This window comes from Geotrypetes seraphini, chromosome 5 (assembly GCF_902459505.1).
Source record: "Geotrypetes seraphini chromosome 5, aGeoSer1.1, whole genome shotgun sequence".
Taxonomy (NCBI): Eukaryota; Metazoa; Chordata; class Amphibia; order Gymnophiona; family Dermophiidae; genus Geotrypetes; species Geotrypetes seraphini.
Window position 1 is genome coordinate 105,430,657 of NC_047088.1, and position 21,771 is coordinate 105,452,427.

Sequence of the window (21,771 nt, forward strand, 5' to 3'; positions counted from 1 at the left end):
ATACCCCAGTTGCTCGGTATTTTTGAGGACTATGGGAGGGCGTCTGGTTTTAAGACCAACTTAGATAAGACCGAGCTGATGGATCTTACCCTGGGGGAAGACCGGGTTTGAACAATTCATAGCCAGTTCCCCTTTAAGTGGGTCACTAAGAGTCTTAAGTACCTGGGAATCTTCCTGCCTAGGGACTTGACCTGTTTGTATGAGGCTAATTATGGCCCCATCGTTCGACAGATCTGGATGTATCTTCAATGGTGGCAGGGGCTTTGGCTTTCTTGGGAGGGCCGTATTGCTGTTCTTCAGATGAATATCTTACCCAGGTTATTATTTGTTTCAGATCTTGCCAATTCCCATACCAACACGGACATTTAAACTGTTGAAAGCAGAATTCCGGAACTTTGTATAGCAGAATAGAGCACCTAGACTTTCCCAGCGGGTGTTGTGGGTGGATCAAGCTAAGGGGGGAAAAGGGGTTCCAAACCTCCATTGGTATTATACACTACCACCACTAACACACCTCCACCATCACCCACCCTCCTAGCAGAACACTTCAAGAACAAAATCACCAACACCAGAGCCACACTCATCCTCAATCCATCCCATCAAAATCCAATCACAATCCACCCTACAGGAAAAGAGGCAATCGCAGCAGACAGAATCTGGACTCAATTCCCTAACATACAATGGTCAGAATTCAACAAATTCTACAAAAAATACAGCCATGCCTCCTGTGACCTCAACCATTGCCCCTCATATCTCCTTACCACCTCTAGTGTAAAATTCCGCACCATAACTCTACAATGGATCCAATTCACACTCACAGAAGGCACATTCCCTGCTGACCTCAGCGAAATTGTCATCACCCCTATCCAGAAAGACCCAAAAGCACCACAAAACCTCCCATCTAACTTTAGACCTATAGCCTCAATTCCGCTATATGTCAAAATTATAGAAGGCCTAGTAGCCAAACTCCTCACCAATTACATAGAGGACCATAACCTACTACACCCCATGCAATCAGGCTTCAGAACAAACTTCAGCACAGAGACACTACTAGGCTCCCTTATGGATACCGTCAGACAACAACTTAGTACAGGGAAAAAAATGCTACTCATACAACTGGACCTATCGGCGGCATTCGACCTAGTAGACCACAACATCCTTCTACAGATCTTAGATGCAATAGGCATCTCAGATAAAGTATACTCCTGGTTTGAAGGATTCCTAAAACTCAGAACCTACAGTGTAAAATCAAACAAAGAAAAGTCAGAATCCTGGTCAAACCCCTGCGGCGTACCACAAGGATCTCCACTATCCCCTACCCTCTTCAATCTCTACACTGCTTCTCTAGGAACGCATCTGGATAATCTAGGCATAACCTCCTATAGTTATGCGGATGACATCACCATCCTCATCCCATACGATCATTCTAAACCTACCATGACAGACAAACTTCACCAAACACTTGAAGCAGTCACAACCTGGATGGAAAATCACAAACTTAAACTCAACCAAGACAAAACCAAATTCATCCTCCTAGAAAATGACAAGATCCAAACCACAACCAACCTAGACATAAACACAACCAATTATCCCATCCAAACCACCATAAAACTACTAGGCATGACCATAGACAGATGCTGCACAATGCAACCGCAAATAAATAAAACAATTCAAAAATCATTCGCAATCATGAGAAACCTGAGACAAGTCCGAAAATTCTTTGAAAGAACACAATTCCAACTTATAGTACAATCCCTAATACTAGGTATATTGGACTACTGTAACATACTCTTCCTTCCATGTCCTGCAACTACGATAAGACAACTCCAAACAATCCAAAATACAGCTTTGAGACTCATCTACTCATTGAAAAAACATGACCACATCACTGAAGCCTTCATCAACTCACACTGGCTCCCAATCCAAGAAAGAATCCAATTCAAATTCTACTGCATCTTATTTAAAACCCTACACGGAGACAGCCCATCATACCTGAACAATCGCCTCATCCAAGCACCCAGTACCAGACACAGAAAAACGCACTCCCCATTCATACCCCCCCCAATCAAAGAAGTAAAAAGAACAAAACTACACGACGGCCTCCTAGCCACTCAAGCCGCAAGACTGGACAACCAGATCTCCAACCTTCTGATGACCACCCCAGACTATAGGACGTTCAGAAAAGAAATAAAAACCACACTTTTCAAGAAATTCCTGAAACAGCAATAACAACACGACCTCTAAATGCTCTTAAGATCTACAACTTACCTCTCTAGCTAATCATTGTAATTCTATCTTTTTAAATTAACCTTTTGTAATCCGCCTTGAACCGCAAGGTAATGGCGGAATAGAAATCCCTAATGTAATGTAATGTAATGTAATGTAATGTATTATCAGGCAGCGCAATTGCGGATGTTATTGGAGTGGAACCTGGGATTTCACAAATGGGGTGTTCAGTTGGAGCAGTGTATTGTGGCCTGGGGATGATTGGCTGCTAAACTCTGGTTGGCTCAGACTGTCCAACAATGGGAGTCGGAGACAGATAATCCTTATATACTCATACTGCACTTGGTTAAATTATGGGTTAGAACTAAACTAGACTGTAATAATGGGCGGCTGACCTCTACTTTTGCTTCTTTGCAGGAGGAACCCCAATTTGGAGTGGGAAAAACCAATCCTGTTTTTGAGAGGTGGGGGCGCATAGGGCTACTTCAATTTCAGGATTTCTTGAGACAGGGGACCATGATATATAAGAAATAAATTACATTATATTACATTACATTACATATCTTTTGAGTCCTTACAAGTTCGCCCGGGCAGGGGACTATTTGGCCTATCTTCAAGTGAAAAACTTTATGGTAGTAAATGGATGGGACAAGGTTTCTTTAGTTGAGGCTGAACAATTGGAACACCTATGGGGGATATTACAGAGAGCGCCCAAGCCTATCTCCATAATTTATCAATATTTAAGGGGTCGGGTGATTCCGCATCTTAGTTTTAGGAGTCAATGGGAGAGGGACCTACAATGTTCCTTTATATCTAAAGAGTGAGAGACTATCTGTGCGGAGGTGGGCAAAACATCCACATGTGCTTTAATTCAGGAGAATGCCTATAAGGTATTGAGTAGATGTTATTTTACTCCGGAGTGGCTCCATAAGATGTATCCTGCATTGTCGGCTACCTGTTGGCGATGTCAAGCTGCTGTAGGTACCTTCTTACATATCTGGTGGGAGTATCCGGTGTTGGTGCCTTGCTGGCAGGAGGTGATGGGATCTTTGTCCCTAATGTTGGGGATCCCTGTTCCTGTACCCCCCAAGCCTGCCTCCTGGGGATGTCTAATGTATGTGAGACCGCATGGCAAACCCAAGTTCTGCGTATGGGGTTGGTGGCGATTAAATGTCTCATTGCCGCTTACTGGAAACAGTCCCTGGTACCTGATCAGACTGAGTGGAAAGGGAAACTCTCCTTGATGGGGAGAATGGAATTATATGTGGCCAAATGAAGGGGGTTATTATTTGCAATCTATGAAAACATGAACTGTTATTACCCAGAAACTGAATATTTAGAAGGTTAAGGGAATGCTTGATCCTGTTGTTTGTCCTTTACAGATGGTGGGGGGGGGGGGGGGAAGTAAAGGGAGGTGGGGACATTGATGTAATTTTGCACTGTATTCTGTAGGCTTTGGATTTTGTACTACTGCAATGGCTGTTTACTTCTGTTATACAGATTGTTTATTTGGTTGAAAACTATTAAAAATTTAAAATTCAAAAGAAAAAGATTTGACATCGATATGTGAACATTTCTTAAGAAACATTTCCTGGGTGTCCTAATTTTTTCACATGACTGTAGATTCGCACATGTACTGAAACACTACTCTGCATAAAAATTAGCATTGCAAAAATTACCGTATATGGACAGAATAGCATTCCAGAATAGGCGTGGAAGTATGTGCATGCAATTCTAGGCGACAGCACAACTTTTTTGTGTGCAGAATATGAGTGCTGCTGGCATGAATCCATGAGCACATGTATCCAGTGTCGTCTCCCATGCTAGTGCACATTTTTGCAAACTGGTTGCTTACTGTAGAGTTGTTCAACGTCAGTCCTCGAGGGCTGCAATCCAGACAGGTTTTCAGGATTTCACCAATGAATTTGCATATCTATTTGCATGCACTGCTTCCCATTGTATGCAAATAGAGCTCGTGTATATTCATGTGGGAAATCCTGAAAACCCAACCTAACAAGGGTTGAGGTTGTTGCATTGTTTGATATTGTTTAAATAAGCCATGATTCATATATCTTTACATACCAAGACCAAACCTCCCCTATTTTAAGAATCGGTGTGCATTCTAAATTACTTTTTTTTTTTGGCTCCATTATACTGACCTATTTTTAAATATCATATTCTTTCTTGATATGCTTTACTCTGGTTTGTGATTCCTGTCATATGAGTAATCCTTACCAGCTTCATTGGCTAAAGGGCTTTTGCACACACTACATGTTTTATTTCTTTTTTATACATTTTTGTAAATTATTCCCTTTTTTCATTCAAAAAATTTTTATGGTGTTTTCTTATGATAAATTTCTTTAGTTACACCATGTCCTTTTTTTTCATTTTTGGTTTTATTTTGCTTTCATGATGTCCCTTCACATTCAACATGCAATTCTATGTTAATCTGAAAATTTCGATGGCAGAACCTTTTTAAAATAAAAACAATATTGATTTTCTTTGATATACCCTTCTGATCTTTTTAGCTATTTTATGCGCATTCTGATGACATCTGATGACATCTGCACACATACGATTTAAACTTTTTAAATAAATGTACATTTGTTCCGGACTAGTCCCTTCCCCACTCCTTTTTGTGTTGGGTTACTATATTAGAAAGCATAATTTTTCTTTAATCTTTTATTAGAAACCATGAGCTGAGTTGTAATGTACTGCCTTAACTCTTCTGTAGGGTTATACTCTCTCTCTCCTTTTGTGAATGTATTGGCTTGTGGGTGCTATCTCTATCTTTTCCTGAACATGCTGTGAATCATTTGCTGCTTCTCACTCTGATCTTATTGCACAGTGCCTGGTCATTCTCTGTGAGGCCGTAGACACCAGCAGCTACTCTGTTTTCTGTCATTATTACTCCAGCCTGCTCTCTGTACATCATCCAGTCCTGGACACCATTCTTCTTGGGGCAAGTTACCTGCAGCCAGTGCTTACCACATCCAAAGGTAAAGTAGCATCTAGACTCTGAGAATTTCCATGCTTCTTCATTAGGATTGTTGGTGATAAACCCTTTTATCCATATTGTGCACACTTTTGATTTCTTCTGCATTTTGTCCTTCACCAGAAATAGCAGAAAATCCTGTGCTAGGGAAAGAACTCAGAGAACGGATGGCAGGATTTTTTGTTGCTGCATTGGCATCAGTCAGTATGTTTCTACCTGGATTGCAAGACCGTCAACAGTTGAAAGAGAAGGTATGGCTTTGAGCTCTCATCCTTGCATCTTTATCCTTTATGCAAGATTTATGGTTAATGAATACAACTGATGGAGACATCTTTGCTGCGTTTTGCCTCTAGAGATCTGTGATCTCATCTCTAGGACTTGCTTATTAGTTATCAGTTTCACATTTGTTTTCCGACTGGTGTCTCTGACCTTCCTTTGCTGCACCAAAGAGGGATTCTTTTACGTCCCTTCCAGATTCCCTATGCTAAGTGTTCAATCCCAATCCACAATCTGGGAGTTGCAGAAATCCAACACTTTTCTGAGCACATGCTCCTCCCCACTTAGAACGAGAGCTAGTTTTATCCAGTTTCAGTTTCTGCAAGCAATCTGTGTAGAAGTCTTTTGAATTGCTCTGCTTTGTTTTCTTTTTTTGCATAAAGTTCACTTTTTTGGTGTCTTCAGTGCCTTGAGATCCCTTTCCGGTGGTCCCCTGCCAGAGGAAAAGATGCAGTCCCGCAGAACCAGATTGCTGCTTCACAGAGAAACTTTGGTGGATCTGTGGATACAGCCTGCTTTGTGCCACCATTCCCCTGGGAGTTTGTTTGCCTACTAACCTCGTCATGGGTTTTAAGCGCAGGTTGTATGTGATGGAGTGAAACCCCTCCACCTCTGGGTTTCAAGGTGCAGGCTGCATTTCCTGCCCCCAATCGCAGTTGGTGTCTATCCAACTGGCAGTCTGAAGATCTTCAAGTCTGTTCCATTTGGAGCTATTCTGAGGCATAAAATCCCTTTCTCCATTCAGCTGCTGCATGAAAAAGCTAACAGGAAAGGCACTTCAGTGACTATGAGTAACCCTCCATTATTTTCTATGGGAACTCAGGGATGGCTTGTTAAAGGATTTAAAAGTCATTTTTCACAATTTCTTAGAGTAGGGTTCAGGTCCCCCAACTCCCCAGATCCTAAATTGCTACTTTTTCTTTTCAGATTTTGTTTATTTTTGCCATTTTTGGTGTGAATTCACTGGCTGCGGCCATTTTGAATTTTAAACTATCTTTTTCTCAAAGTATTATTGCTGCCTCAAAACCCCTTGATTGGATTGAAAATCATTTGGGATGGACTCCCCAGCCCCTAATATGTTGGATGTGTACCTTGGTTGTACAAGATTGGCACCAGATCTGAGACTATATACTGCGTGCCGCAGCACACTGGGGGGGGGGTAGGAGGGAGCTTTGGGCTTCACCTCCTTCAGGTCCCCCAGGGCTGGGGAGCAAGCCTGGATCTATGATTTCATGGAAATATCTCGCCAAGAGGCACCAAACGCCTGCGTTCCATGTCTGGGAACTCTTGACACAATGCGAGTGCCTCAGCAGGGCCCTGCAATGCTCACGGTGTGGCTTTATACTGGAATTTTTTCGGCTCATCTGGAAAATATATTCTTTGGACCCAGCTCGTTGTCTGCAACCGGCAGGCGTATCGGTTTTCTTTAGCCCAGTGGTGCCAGTGGCAGAGCTCCCTTTTCAGTAGCCCTCTTGTCCAGCTATGGTAGAGCTCAATTGCAATATGCCCTTTGGATATTATGGTGCCTTTATCTCTTGACTCTGCCTTTGTTTTGGATCTGGCTGATTCCCTTGCTGGGACTAGTATGCACGATCGCCCTGGGAGTTCGTATTTAGTTAAGGACCACTCTGTCAGCAGGCCTTTTATGCATGGTTTTCTCCCCTTTTACTGCTGGGGGTTCTGAAAGAGCAAAAAATAAAACCAGCTTCTTGGTCTGGTTACAAGCAATAGGATGCCTAGACTTCTCTTTCTGGCTCTCAAGCTATGTATTAAGCTTTCTCTGCTGGCTCCTGCTGTTCAACAGTTTTGAGCTCCCTAATGTGGATTCCACTGTGGCACAGGATTCCCGGTGTGCAGCCCTCCCTGATGTTGGAGGAGTAATGTTTAAGGACTTCCAGGATCGCACAGTGAATATTTTATTTTAAAAAATAAAAAATTTTAAGTGGTTTCTTCAGGCTTCAAGGCAGCAGCAGCGACAGTGGCACATGCTGGTCACACAAGATTGCGCAGGGTCCTCTGCAGAAGTGGATGTTTGTCCCCAGCTAATGCTGAACGGTGTGGAATATGTGGTGAATGCCCTTTTTGATCTCCAAGTTCTTGCCACTTTTTCGGTGTCTATGTGCTGATATTTTTAACTCTGTCCTTGGGCTGGGGACACTGCCTCCAAGGCCACATTCAGCAGTCTTCCTTTCAAGAATCTGGTTCTTTTTGGGGACAGGTCTAGATGACTTCTGGCCAGTGTTGCAGATCACCGCCCTACGTCTCTCCCTGTGAACAAGTCTTGCTGGACTTTGGGAGGGGACAGTGGTATTTTTTGTCCCTCCTGCTGTTTTTGTCAGAGATCCTCAGGCTCATCCTCACAGATATTCCCAGGAATACAGTCACTGTGCCAATTTTTCAAATTCCAGCTGTTTTCCATCATCCAGATCCGAAGCAGCTAAGGCTCCTAAATGGCCCTTCAGAGGGCTGTCTAGCTCAGTTTACTTGGAGTGGACTCGCATGTCCTCAGATACTTGTAAATGAATACGGGACATCATTCGGGAGGGGCACAAGAAAGTTGTCTGCCTGTGGATCTGCCTCGAGCACTAGTACGCATTCCAGACCATGGCTGAGGCTTCAGCAGATTCTCTTTATAATTCATCATGTCAAAATATGATTGGAGGACTGGAGGCCTATTCTGGATCTCATGTCAAGTCACTCGCTTCCTGCACAATCCTTATTTCTGAATGGAAGCCGTGGGCACAGTCATTGCTGCTGACTCATAAGAACATAAGCAGTGTCTCTGCTGGGTCAGACCAGAGGTCCATCATGCCCAGCAGTCCACTCACGCGGCGGCCCATCAGGTCCAGGACCTGTATAGGATACTCTATCTAAATCCCCTTTTCCTTCAGGAAATTATCTAATCCTTTCTTGAACCCCAATACTGTACTCTGTCCTATCACACCCTCTGGAAGCGCATTCCAGGTGTCCACCACCCTTTGGGTGAAGAACTTCCTAGCATTGGTTCTGAATCTGTCCCCTCTTAATTTTTCTGAATTCCCTCTCGTTCTTGTAGTTCTTGAAAGTTTAAAGAATCTGTCCCTCTCCACTTTCTCTATGCCCTTCATGATCTTATAAGGCTCTATCATGTCCCTTCTAAGTCTCCGCTTTTCCAGGGAAAAGAGCCCCAGTTTCTCCAATCTTTTATCAAATGTGTTGCTCTCTTCTGAACCCTCTCGAGTATCGCCATATCCTTCTTAAGGTACAGCGACCAATATTGGACGCAGTACTCCAGATGTGGGCGCACCATCACCTGATACAACGGCAGGATAACTTCTTTTGTTCTGGTTGTAATACCTTTCTTGATTATACCTAGTATTCTATTCGCCTTCTTAGTGGCCGCTGTGCACTGTGCCGACAGCTTCAATGTCTCTACTATTACTCCCAAGTCCCTTTTTTGGGTACTCTCACCCAATAACAGCACTCCCATTGTATAGCTGTACTTCGGGTTTCTGTTTTCTACATGCAAGACTTTACATTTCTCTACATTGAACTTCATCTGACATCTCGTCACCCACTCCCCTAATTTGTTCAGGTCTGTTTGTAAATCTTCGCAGTCCTCTTTAGTCCTAGCCCCACCAAATAGTTTGGTGTCATCTGGGGAGTTCTAGCGTCTTTGAATCTCGCCGAGGCTTTCATCTATATTCAAATATTTCCAGAGCATCGCAGATTTCTGCATTTCCATGTTCTGCAACAGCATTTCCAGTTCACAGCTCTGTCTTTTGGCCTTGCAACGGCAACCCCGCACTTTCACCACAGTGATGATAGTTGTGGCGGCTTTTCTCCAAGGTGTTCTTGTTCCTCCTTACTTGCATGATTGGTTGATTTGGGCTCTGTTTCAACAAGAAAGTGCGGTGGAGACAGTAGTGTCTCTGCTACAGGCTTTAGGTTGGACAATCAATTTCAGGGAGAGCCAGTTGACGCTGTTCCAGTCCTTGGAGTCTCTGGGCCTTCTCTTGACATCTGACAGGGTCGTTTGTTTTTTCCTGAGGCACGTTTGTTTTTTCCTGAGGCACGCAGTCACGAACTACAACTCCAGATCAGAGATCTTCTGGCCTGTCCAGCTTCCGTGGCCTGGCTTTGTCTGCAGGTGATAAGGTCCCTGACAACCTCCTTGGAAGCGGTCCCCTGGGCCACAGCGTACTTGTGCCCTTTTCAGGAGATCCTCCTCTCTTAGTGATCTCAGCAGTGTCCTCCCCTTCAGGTTTCCCTCCCCTGGACAGTACTGGCTCGCAGCAGTTTGGGCTGGTGGCTTCAAGGGAAGGCTCTCCACCAAGGCAGGCTTCTTCGGATCTGAGTGGATGTCTATTATGATGGATGCTTGCCATCGGGTTGGGGTGCTTACTGCAGGGACAGCTCCATTCAAGGGCTCTGGACTCCTTGTCCAAAGCATTCGTCGATTACTCATCTGGAGGTCCAGGTGATTTGGCTGCAGTTATTCGCTCTCCAGCCCACTCTGGAGAGAACAGCAGTACAAGTACTTTATGACGACGCCATGGCATACGTAATTGGTCAAGGGGGCTCATGAAGTGCTCCCTTGGGCCAGCAAATTCCCATGCTGTTTCATTGGATGGAATCTCTTCTGTCACTATCGGCAGCCCATGTGGCTGGAATCGACAAAGTGTAGGCTGCCTTTCTCAGTCAACCAGTACTAGACCCGGGAGCATGATCCCTCTCATGGACAGCTTTCTGTCTGATTGTGCAGTGTTGAGGGCAGCCCCTGCTGGGTTTGATGGCTTCAGCTGAGGACGTGAAGGTCAGGTACTTCTTCAGTCACGGAACAGAAAGGAAGCTGATGGTTGAATGCCTTGTTGCAGCCCTGGATGGCTTATGGGCTTCTTTATATGTTCCCTGTGTGGCCTCTGTGTGGTCGGGTCATCTGCTGGATGGCGACACATCCTGACCTAGTGATTCTAGTTGCTCCAGACTGGCCTCATCATCTGTGATATGTGGATTTTGTCCCTCTTCAGCGGGACATGAGGCTCCAACTCCCTCTTCATCGCTACCTCCTCAGTCTAGGTCCAGTGCCCGTGGAGCATCTGCAGCACTTTGCACTTACAGCATGGCTATTGAGCGCTGAAACCTTGATATAGCATGGTTCTTCAGATGTAGACGACACTTTTGTGATCAATGATGCCCTCTTCTATGGCTTCTTATGGCCACAGCCTGGAAGGCTTTTCACAGTGGTGAGATAAGGACCAGGTGGAACCTGAGAGTTTTCTCATTTCATTGGTCCAGGCTTTTTTTCCAGCAGGCCTAAAGAGAGTTTTAGCAGTGGCCTCCCGTGAAGTTCAGGGTGCAGGCTTTTCATGCTTACAAGCAAGCAAAGGCTCTATAGTGTGCTTCCTGCTGTTCCAGCTGTAATCAGACTTATGAGAAGGGGCATTTCGTTTGTGACCTCCCTGGCATCATCCTTTCCCTTTGTGGAATCTTAACATCATTCTTCAGGCTTTGAGAAAGCCCCTTTCAAGATACTGATGGCAGCTTCTCTTCTGGATCTGACAATCAAGATTGTCCTTCTGGATGCCATTGTCTCAGCATGGTGTTTTTTCAGGCTCTTTCATGTAAGAACACCGCAGACATGCTGAAGTAGCAAAAAAAACGTGCTAAGGCATTTTTTTTGCTACTTCAGCTTGTCTGCGGTGTTCTTTGCTCACATGTTTAAAGACAATAGACTGTTTTCAGTCCAATTCTTTATATGTGAGTTTGCAAACCATTGGACCCCTGAGGAAGGCGTGTTCGCTGAAACACGGACCGTGTAGAGTCCGGTTGGATTTTTATCACAGTATTTTTTATCATTGTACTTTTTAAATTGAATTTTCATGGTTTTATATGTCAGTGTTTAATAAATTATCTACGGAACATCTGTATCCACAGTTTTTGTTTTTATTGGTACAAAGCATACTGTACATGTTGGATCACATAAGAGCTTTAGCTTTCTCTATGGAGCAAACTAAAGCCCAGCTTTTTGTTTCTTTTAGCCTAAACAAGATGAAGGTTGTTATCAACAAATACAAACTTTTCAAGTGGCTAGCAGACTGCATTTTCTACACTTATGCCCGGGCAGGCCAAACCCTAGAGGGTCATATCATAGCTCATAATGACAGAGCTATGGTGGCATTGTTAGCCCACTTGAGATCAGCCTCCATGGAAGAGATTAACAGAGCTGCATTTGGACAAGAACAGGACCCCCAATGTGACAATAGGTTTGGCCAGACAGTCTTCCAGGATCTATTTGGGGATTAGCATCAAACACTATCCCATTTAGGCCATTTTCTTTTGGTTCCAGGATATTTTTTTTTAAAAAGAGAGAAACGCATACAAGTATTACACTGGTTGCCTCCAAAAAGTAGCTAGGGTGTCTCTTGTATTCTGTTAAAGGCATCTGAAAATGTTACTATCCTGCTTGTCCATGAAGAAAATGGTTACTTACATGCAGCATGTGTTCTTCAAGTACAGTAGGATATAGATCCTCATAAAACTTCCCACCTCCCCAAGGAGCTGTGTTCTGATTAAGCTTGTAATGGACTCACATGGTCTAATCCAACATTAGTATGCATTGTTGAGTTGTCTCAAAAGTTCTGTACTTTAGTGCTGGGAAAATGTTCCTGCAGGGAACTCTATTGGATATCATCACCCAGATTTGTATTCTGCTGTCCTTGGAGAACACCTGCTGCAGGTAAGTAACTGTTTGTGTATTGAGTCACAGATTTCTCCTGCCTTCTCTCTTATACATTCTGTATTCACTAATAGGAGCTCAACCTTACCTTAGAAGAAGCACAAGTATACGCTCATGTATTACTAGAACCTAGAACCTTGGTCCTTTGTTGGAAAAAACACAAATATATTACTGCACTTTGATTTAGAGAAAGCCTTCTTCCTTCCCTTCCTTATGCGAGAGAATGATTTAGCATCCATGTTAATTTACTGGATATTTCTTTTCTGTATCTGTGATGTATCTAGGCTTTCTCAGTTCAACATCTTCCTCTCTGACAGCCTTGCTAGAAAAGCTAGTTGCAGCTTTGATCCCATTTCACCACATGTTCCCCAAAAGAATGAGGATCAAAAAAGTTAAGTTTCTCCATGGACAGAGATCCTCCTAGTCACACCTCTGATGATGTCATGGTTGACGGCACTGACCCGGAGTGATTGGCCAGCTTAGAAAGCTTTCTGCGCATGTGTAGCCCATTCCTACCATTGTAGTACAGTATAAATATGCCCTTGCCATACCCCCACTCAGTTTTATTTTATCTGCATTGCAGTTACAACCCAAGTTACGTTTTCGTTCCTGTCAGAAATATCTCACTTCCTTCTGATTTGTCCTCTCAACTGAAGCAACTTCTTCAAATATTGTCACACAGTCAACCTAGTGTACAACAACCACTCTAGTCTCCTCCAGTTCTTCAGTCTGAACAACCAGTTCTCCAGTCTGTACAACCAGAATTGTATTCACAGATCCACACAGACTAACCATCTCATACCAGGCATCGATCATGGTCAATGTCTTCCTCTCCAAGCTCATTGCATGCTCTATCAGTCATGTCAGAGACTGCATCTCAACCTAAATCTCCAGTTCTTTCACCAGTACATACATCTCCTGAAGATAGAAAATCAACGGGTCTACCATCAGACCTATCACCTCCGCAGTCAATGTGCACTTCTCAACCTGAGGATACTTCGTATTCAAAATTCTTAATTTCCATGGCAGAAGCCTTGCAGATTTCTGCATTTAGTCAGAAAGATCCTAGAGCGGAAAATTTAACAGTTTTGAAGTACAGTACAGGGGTTCAAGAAAGGATTGGACAATTTTCTGCTGGAAAAAGGGATAGAGGGGTATAGATAGAGGATTACTGCACAGGTCCTGGACCTGTTGGGCCGCCGCGTGAGCAGACTGCTGGGCACGATGGACCTCGGGTCTGACCCAGTGGAGGCATTGCTTATGTGCTTATATATATGTGCTTATGTATTTGAACGTTCCAAAAGAAATTAAAGCACTTCCTTTGCATGAAGTGCTTCAGGAGAATCATAAATTTATTTGGAGTTCCCCTTTCTCTATTCAAGCTACCAAGAGAAGTCTTGAATCTAAATATAAGGTTCAGCCACTATTGGGTCATGGAAAAATGCAACTTCCTCAGCATTTTTTGGTAGTAAAATCTGCCATGAGGAAAGCCAAAAGTTCATGTGATTTCTCAAATACCCCTGTTTCAAAAGATATGAAGATTATGGACTCTCTGGGCAGGAAAATGTTTCAAAATGCAATGCTCAGTTCTCATATCGCGGTGCATCAATTTCACTATATACACTGTATACCATCATGGAGAACATACAGAAGGCCTTTGAGCAGTCATTGCCCTCATTGTTTGCGTCAATGGAGAACATTTTTCTGCCGCTAGAGGAGTGTTCAAAAAATATGATTCATGCAGCTCATGATGCATACGGTACGGCTGTCAGAGGGACTGCAGTGGGTATATCAACTAGATGGATGTCGTGGTTGAAAACGTCTGTATTGGGGTTGGATGCTCATGAGAAGATAGCGGATGCCCCTTGTACAGGAGAGAACCTTTTTGGTGATAAGGTAAAGGAACTTATAGAGATGCTGAAGGAAGATTGTACTACCTTAGACACCTTAGAAGACGATAAATCTGAGCAGGTAAAATCGGCATATAAACGACTTCCTTATTATCATCACAAGAAGCAGTTTTCATCTAAGAAACAATTACCTTACAACCGCTCTTATCAGAATCAGCAACCTTGCCATAATCAAAATACTCAGTGCCAGTATAATACACAGAAATCTTCTCATCCTAAAAAAACAGCAACGGACTTCATCTACTCAACAGCAGAAACCAGTTCAGTCTTTTTGAGGCAGTAATTCCGCTAGGTATTCCAGTCGGGGGCAGAATTTACACACTTCTAAAATGCTTGGACCATGATTACAAACGATCGTTGGGTGCTTCAAATAGTACACTGCGGTTATTGGTTGCATTTTGTCAATCTCCCTCCTTGGCCTCCAAGGAATTCACTCATGCCCACACTTCATCAACACCAATTGCAACAGGAAATTTCCTGACTTCTAAACATTCAAGCTATAGAAGAGGTACCCTTTCAAGAGAGAAACACTGGATTTTATTCCAGGTATTTCCTAATTCCAAAGAAAGGGGGAAGTCTACGACCCATTCTGGATCTCAGAGCTTTCAACAAATATATTCACAAACAGAGATTTTGGATGATTTCTCTGTCCGCCATTCTACCACTTCTGGACCGGGAATGTTAGATGTCATCGCTCAACCTTCAAGATGCATATCTCCATATCCCTATACATCCAACCTACCAAAAATTCCTCATATTCCTGTTTGCAGACAATCATTACCAATTCCAGGTTTTGCCTTTTGGCCTCACGTCGGCACTCAGAGTTTTCACAAAATATGTAATGGTAGCAGTAACTCATCTTCGCAAATTAAATGTATCCATATAGCCATATTTAGACGATTGGTTGATCATGGATTCTTCTCCAGAGCACAACTCTCAAGCATTGCAGGCTACTATCTCTCTTATCCATCTGGAATTTTTGATCAACTACAAGAAATCAAATCTTCAACCTACTCAATTCATAGGTGCCAACCTGGATTCGACAGTAGCAAAGGCAATTCTGCCGATGGCTAAAATTCAGACATTGTGCCATTTATGTTAAATCTTTTTTATTGAAATATACGAAACACTCTGGACCCCTGTTTGTTTACAAAAATTGGATTGCTCTAGGTCTAATAGATGTTGGCATTGTAACCTTGATGCTGGAACTTTAGATCACTTGTTATTTTATTGTCCATTTATTAAAAATTTTTGGATCTCTATTTGGGATCAAATAAATCATTTAATGGAAAATTATGTAGCATTATCTTACCACACAATTTTATTTGGCATGCTGATGAGAGCTAAGCCTCAAATATCTGCTAATAATAATAATCTTTTGATGATATTGACAGGAGTTGCCATTCAACAAATAACGTATAACTGGAAAGATTGTACAAGGTTGAATTATTGCTTCTGGTGGAATTCAGTATGTCATGTGTTTAAAATGGAAAGAGCGTTGGCAGTTCAAAAAGGTTACTATAATAAATTTAAGGATGTGTGGGGGCCATTTTTAAATTATTATAATGAATAATTTATACTTTTCCCAATTTTAATTCTTACATGTGGATCGGGGGGAGTTGGATTTCTATTAATAATATATATGAATGATAAGATATTATATTCATGTGGTATATTTTTTGTTGTATATGGAAGTGGGAGGGGGTGGGGGTTATATCTTTTTGTTGTATGATATGGTAGATTTTCAAGTGATATTGTATTCTAATTGTTTGATATTTACTGTACACTTGTGAATTATAAAATGAATAAAGAATTAAAAAAAAAAAAAAGAAATATAAGAAACGCAATAACAAATCCATAGATAATACAGAAGCAAATGAACAATGTGAATCTCTGTACAAAAACTCTTCACAACCCCCCAAAACAAACAACATCATCCCAAATCAAACAGTCCGCCTCAAAAACAAGGTCACAAACCAAGCTAACCTAGTCGGTACAAAAGATACAAAGCAAATAGGAGAGTTGGTTTCTTATAAACTAAATTAAACCTTAAGTTTATATACCGCATCCTCTCCTTAATTATAGAGCTCGGCACGGTTTACAAGAGTTTAATAAAGGAAGGAATAGCATAGAGGGGTTGGATGTTGAGTCCAGGGGGGGGAGAGAACATTACAATTTTGTGAAGATCCTAGTTTTCAGGTGCTTACGGAATAATTGGAAGGAGCCCAGATTCCGTAGTGGGGGCAGTAAGATTATTCCAGAGCTCTGTGATTCTGAAAAAGAGAGATTTGCCCAATTTTCCCACATGGAGGATACCTTTTAACGAAGGGAAGGATAGTTTAAGTTTTTGGGTGGGCCTGGTGGTGTCAGGGCTCGAGGAGTTCCAAGAAAGAGGGATTAGTGGAGGTAGGATGCCGTGTAGGATCTTAAAAGCTAGGCAGGCGCATTTGAAATGAACCCTGAAAATTATTGGGAGCCACTGAAGTTTGGACAGAAGTGGGGAAACATGATCGAATTTGCGTTTTGCGAAGATCAGCTTGGCTGCAGTGTTCTGAATTAGCTGAAGTCTTTGAAGGCTTTTTTTAGTTAGTTTAGATAGATGGAATTACAATAGTCTAGTCTGGAGAGGATGATAGATTGAACAAGGACGGCAAAATGTTGTTGGCGGAAGCAGGATCTTACTTTCCTCAGCATGTGGATGCTAAAAAAGCATGGTTTTACCAAGGAGTTGAGGTGGTCATTGAAGGAAAGAAAAGAATCAATAATGTTGCCTAAGACCTTGATTGAGAACTCAAGCTGCAGTGTGGCGCCAGAGGGCAGTGAGAAGAGGGTGGGTAGCTGTTCTAATTTTGGGCCGAGCCAGAGTAGTTTGTTTTGGACTCGTTCAGTTTCATTTGAACTGAGAGGGACCAGGATTGAAGTTTCGTTATGCAGGTTGTGATGTTCTCAGAGAGGTTGGTAAGGTTCGAGTCTGTCTCGAGAAGGACAAGGATGTATCAGCATATGTATAGATAGTTTTGAGGGGAGATAGATGGAAGAGTTTCAGAGAGGACATATAGATGTTGAAGAGGATAGGGGTGATCCCTGTGGGACTCCGCAAGTCGGTTTCCAAGGAGCGGACGTGGTGCCATTTGTGTTGACAGTGTAGGAGCGGGAACGTAAGAAGCTTGAAAACCACTCTAAGACTGTGGAGTCAATGCCGATCTCAGAAAGTTGATAAATTAGAATGTCGTGGTGGACGACATCAAAAGCTGCAGAGAGATCGAATTGTAATAGGATAGCAAATTTATTGCGAGAATGTAATTGTTGTACCTTGAGATTAATGAGACCAGTAGGGAGTCAGTGCTGAAGCTGGGTCTGAAGCAGTGTTGGTAAGGTAAGAGAATGGAGAATCTCTCTAGGTAAGATGAGAGCTGGGTAGATATGATGGCCTCTAGCATTGTAGTCAGGAGAGGGATATTTGCTATGGGACGGCAGTTAGAAGGTGAGGAAGAGTCAAGATTGGCTTTTTTCAGTAATGGGTACAAGGCAATATGTCCCATTTCTGCGGAGAATAGGCCCCCAAACCTGTACATCCAATGAATGAACATGCAAAGCAGACTTCCATCACATTTCCTTGGTAACAGCTTGAACATTCTTGAGACTTCTTGGTCATTTAGAAGCAACTGTGCAAGTGGTGCCCCTCTCAAGCTTGCATGTGAGGCCTATGCAATGGTACCTAAAACATCATTGAATTCAGAGTTTTCATCTATTGTCGCAAAAGATTCCAATTCTGCCAGTGCTGCTCCCAGCTCTGCAATGGTGGCTCGACCTTCACAATGTTTCTCAAGAGGTTCCTTTTCAGTCACTACTTCCGTCAATAGTACTAACCACAGACGCTTCCAAGAAAGATTGGGGAGCCCACCTTTATCAATGGAAAACACAAGGATGCTGGCCTCCACATTGTCGGCGTTTCAGTATAAACCTTCTAGAGCTTTGTGTGATAAGAAAGGCTCTCTATGCTTTTCGTTATCACCTCACCGGTCATTTCATTCATATTCGAGCCGACAATCAAGTAGCAATGTTCTATGTGAACAAGTAAGGTGGCATGGGATCCAAAACTCTTTGCAAAGAAGCAGTGCATATCTGGAAGCTAGCTCTTCAATGGGCTCTCATGTCATGGCCTCTTATCTTCCAGGTTCACAGAATGTGATAGCAGACAAGCTAAGTCACCAACTTTTTCATCATGAGTGGTCTCTCAAGATCACAGTTATTTGCTCTCTGTTGCCACAGATAGACTTATTCGCATCCCCTCAAAATCACAAATGGCCCAAGAATTCAAAGTTATCTAGTCTGTTACTGCCAAAACATTATAAAAATATGAAAATAAATATGATATATTGTACTTAAAGTATTCATGAAGGAAAATCAAGTGTGTGATTATAAGATTATATGTATTTTTCCATATCTAGTCCAATCAGAGAAGCAACAGATGCTTTCCAAATCTCATGGAAAAACATCATGATATATGCCTTGCCATCAATTCCATTAATTGCGAAAACCTTACAGAAAGTAAAAAGTGTCAATGCTCACATGATATTGGTAGCCCCTTATTGGCCTCATCAGATTTGGTTTTCAACGCTCCTCACTTTGACCAGTCAACCTCCACGTTTTTTCCCTCAAGATCCAGATCTACTTACTCAAGACGAGGAATGAATGATACATCCATACCTGCATGCTCTACATTTGGCAGCATGACTAATCTTACCAAAGTAGACGACTCTTCGTGCTTTTCTCAGTCAGTTTTTGAAGTATTATTAGCATCTCGAGCGGTCTCAACTAATCGCTCATATAGGTTGAAGTGGTCTCGTTTTTCTCATTGGTGCACTGAGAGTCAGTTATCACCAGAGACTATATTGATACCTCAAGTGTTGGATTATCTACTTCATCTGCAAGCTGAAGGCCTCAATTTTAATTCCGTTTGGACGCACTTAGCGGCTTTATCAGTTTTCCATGACTCAAAAGATGGCTTAAACCCAGACAGATCTAGTAGGGCAACAGGTCGCCCAGTGGTACAAATTGATTTCTGAATTTTTATTTTTTTTTTTATAAATCTTTATTTTTTTTTTTATAAATCTTTATTCATTTTACATCTTACAAAAAGTATAACAATAAATAACAATTGAATTGAATACAACACTTGAATCTCTATCATATCCAACATTAAAATTTTAAACCCATTCCCTCCCAATCCATCCATAACCTATGCGTTCACAAAGCTCATATACAATATTTTTTATTATTGGTCTAAATATTTAATAAAATTATAAAATCCCTCCCCCATCCATTCCTTCTTATTGCATTTATAATGGATAAATGGTATTTATTCATTACAATATTTTGTCAATGGCCCCCAGATTGTTCCCTCTTTGTATAGCAATTACTCTTTCCATTTTATAGATGTGCATAATGAATTCCACCAGAAGCAATAATTGAGTCTATTCCAGTTCTTCCAGTTAAATGTGATTGTTGTATGGCGACTCCTGACATGATCAATAAAAGCTTATTATTGTTTCTGAATTTTTAAATAAGAAACAAAAAAATAGTCTTAGAGATATTTGGAGCATCGAGATAAAACAGTATATTTCTGTGTCTCGTTGGCCACGAATTTGGACTTGGGAGGTTGAAAAGTACAGCGTCAGCATCTATGAGACAAACATGCTTATTTTTATTACATAGGATTTTTTTGGGCCCCCAGTTCGATTACAAAAAATAGATAATTCTAAATCTAATAGATGCTGGCATTGTCATATTAATATAGGGACTTTGGATCATCTGTTATATTTTTGTCCATTGATACTTAATTTCTGGAAATCAATTTGGGGATAAATAAATTTTATTCTTGAGTCATCTATTCCCTTAACCTATGAAGCTGTAATTTGTGGTATGTTACTACATGTTAAGCCTATTTTAGATAAGTATAAAAGTTGCCTTTTCTGATCATGACAGGAATAGCTGTTCAACTGATCACACATAATTGGAATAACCATGACAGGATTAATTACACTTTTTGGTGGGTAAATGTGTGTACCACATATAAGTATGAAAGAATGATGGCGGAACGTTTGGGGACTAGTAAGTCCTTTAATGATGTATGGAGTCCATTGACTACTTTTGTTGCATTACAGTAAGGGTCATGTTTCTTTCTTTTTCATTAGATTTCTTTACACATCCAGGGAGGGTGGGTGGGGGGAGGGAAATGTACTTTGAGGAGTTAAATTATTTAATTATAATATTGAAATCACATCATATGTATTATTGTATTAATAATAAGATGAGGATGGGAGTAAATGACTGTTTAATGTATAGTTTAATTGTATAGTTATTAGTGCGTTCTATGCAGTATTTATGATTTACCAATTGTATTGCACTATCAAAGTTTGAAAATCAATAAAGATTTAAACACAAAAGATGGCTTAACCCTTATGCAACATCCAGTTGGAAGGCTCAGGGAGTCTCCCAGCACCCGTTTTTAGTTTGTCTCTTTTTCTTTTTGCTTTATTTGAATCTCACTTTGGCCGACATCGCTGGACCCAGGAGCAGGCAGGGAGGCTTGCCGGCGTGGAAGCGCATTCCGCCCCTCCTCCCCACCCGACGGGACTACGCTGAACCAATAAAAGATTCAGCGCCTAACAGCACGCTGTCTAGGACGCTCATAGCACCTTTGTGAAGCGACCAAGAAGCGATCCACCCCCACAACACTACCAAACGTAAAACCAACTGAAAAACAGCAGCCAAACCACCAAAGACCCTTCTACCACCTTTCACCAACCACCAAACAAAAAAATAAAATAATAAATAAATTTAAAAAACCAAAATGAAGCTAACCTCACGAGCCCAGCACTTCATACTGTTAATCCTTCTTTTAACCAGCGGGAAGACAGCAGCAAATAACCTCCTCCCTACACCCGCTACAGATATAAATAAATCTCTCTTCCAAAATAGGAGAACATCAAGTGACAGAAACTCAAACCTATAATCTAACACTCTACACTCCATTACCACAGCATGGGGAAGAAGACCAACACACACTAAGACCAAACCACATCGGCACACCAAATCACTTATATATCCAAACACAACCCACAACTATCACACAGAGATATCCACACTCAAATGCGCCTACCTGGACTGTCTTTTCCTCACAGAAACCTGGCTAACCTCCGACTCAGACCCCAGAATAACTGAAGTCTGCCCACAAGGATACAAAATTACAGTGGTCTGCAGAGAAAAAAAAAGAGGCGGAGGCCTAGCAATCTTAATCAGACAAGCTCTAACCCTTAATATAATTGAGAAAACATCTAACCCGTACATGGACCTTTTAGCTTGCCAACTCTCAACCACCACACTAAAAGACACACTAAACTGCATGCTCTGCTACATAGTGCCGGGAAACTGGAACCGAAGTGGAAGACTTCATATACCAAAACTCACTAATAGCAACCTACAACCTACTCCTAGGAGACCTAAATCTACACCTAGATGATCAATCATCCAAACAAGTAGACAACTTTCTCTCATTTCTCAAAGCCTTATCCTTCCAAATGCTAAATCTACAAACAACTCATTGAAAAGGCCACCGACTTGATATTGCAGCCTTCATGACC

At 41.9% G+C, this 21,771-nt stretch overlaps 1 protein-coding gene across 6 annotated transcripts in view; it reads left to right on the forward strand.

Moving 5' to 3' along the window:
- Nucleotides 1-21,771, forward strand: part of STK36 (serine/threonine kinase 36) — a 393,543-nt gene that overhangs the window by 212,335 nt on the left and 159,437 nt on the right. For 5 of the 6 annotated variants that reach the window (XM_033944781.1, XM_033944780.1, XM_033944784.1 and 2 more), the window contains exons 15-16: nt 5,075-5,225; nt 5,345-5,472. The exons of the other annotated variant lie outside the window; for it this stretch is intronic. In XM_033944781.1, coding sequence (XP_033800672.1) covers nt 5,075-5,225; nt 5,345-5,472 — 279 coding nt within the window. The remainder of the gene's footprint in view (nt 1-5,074; nt 5,226-5,344; nt 5,473-21,771) is intronic. 6 annotated transcript variants of the gene reach the window in all.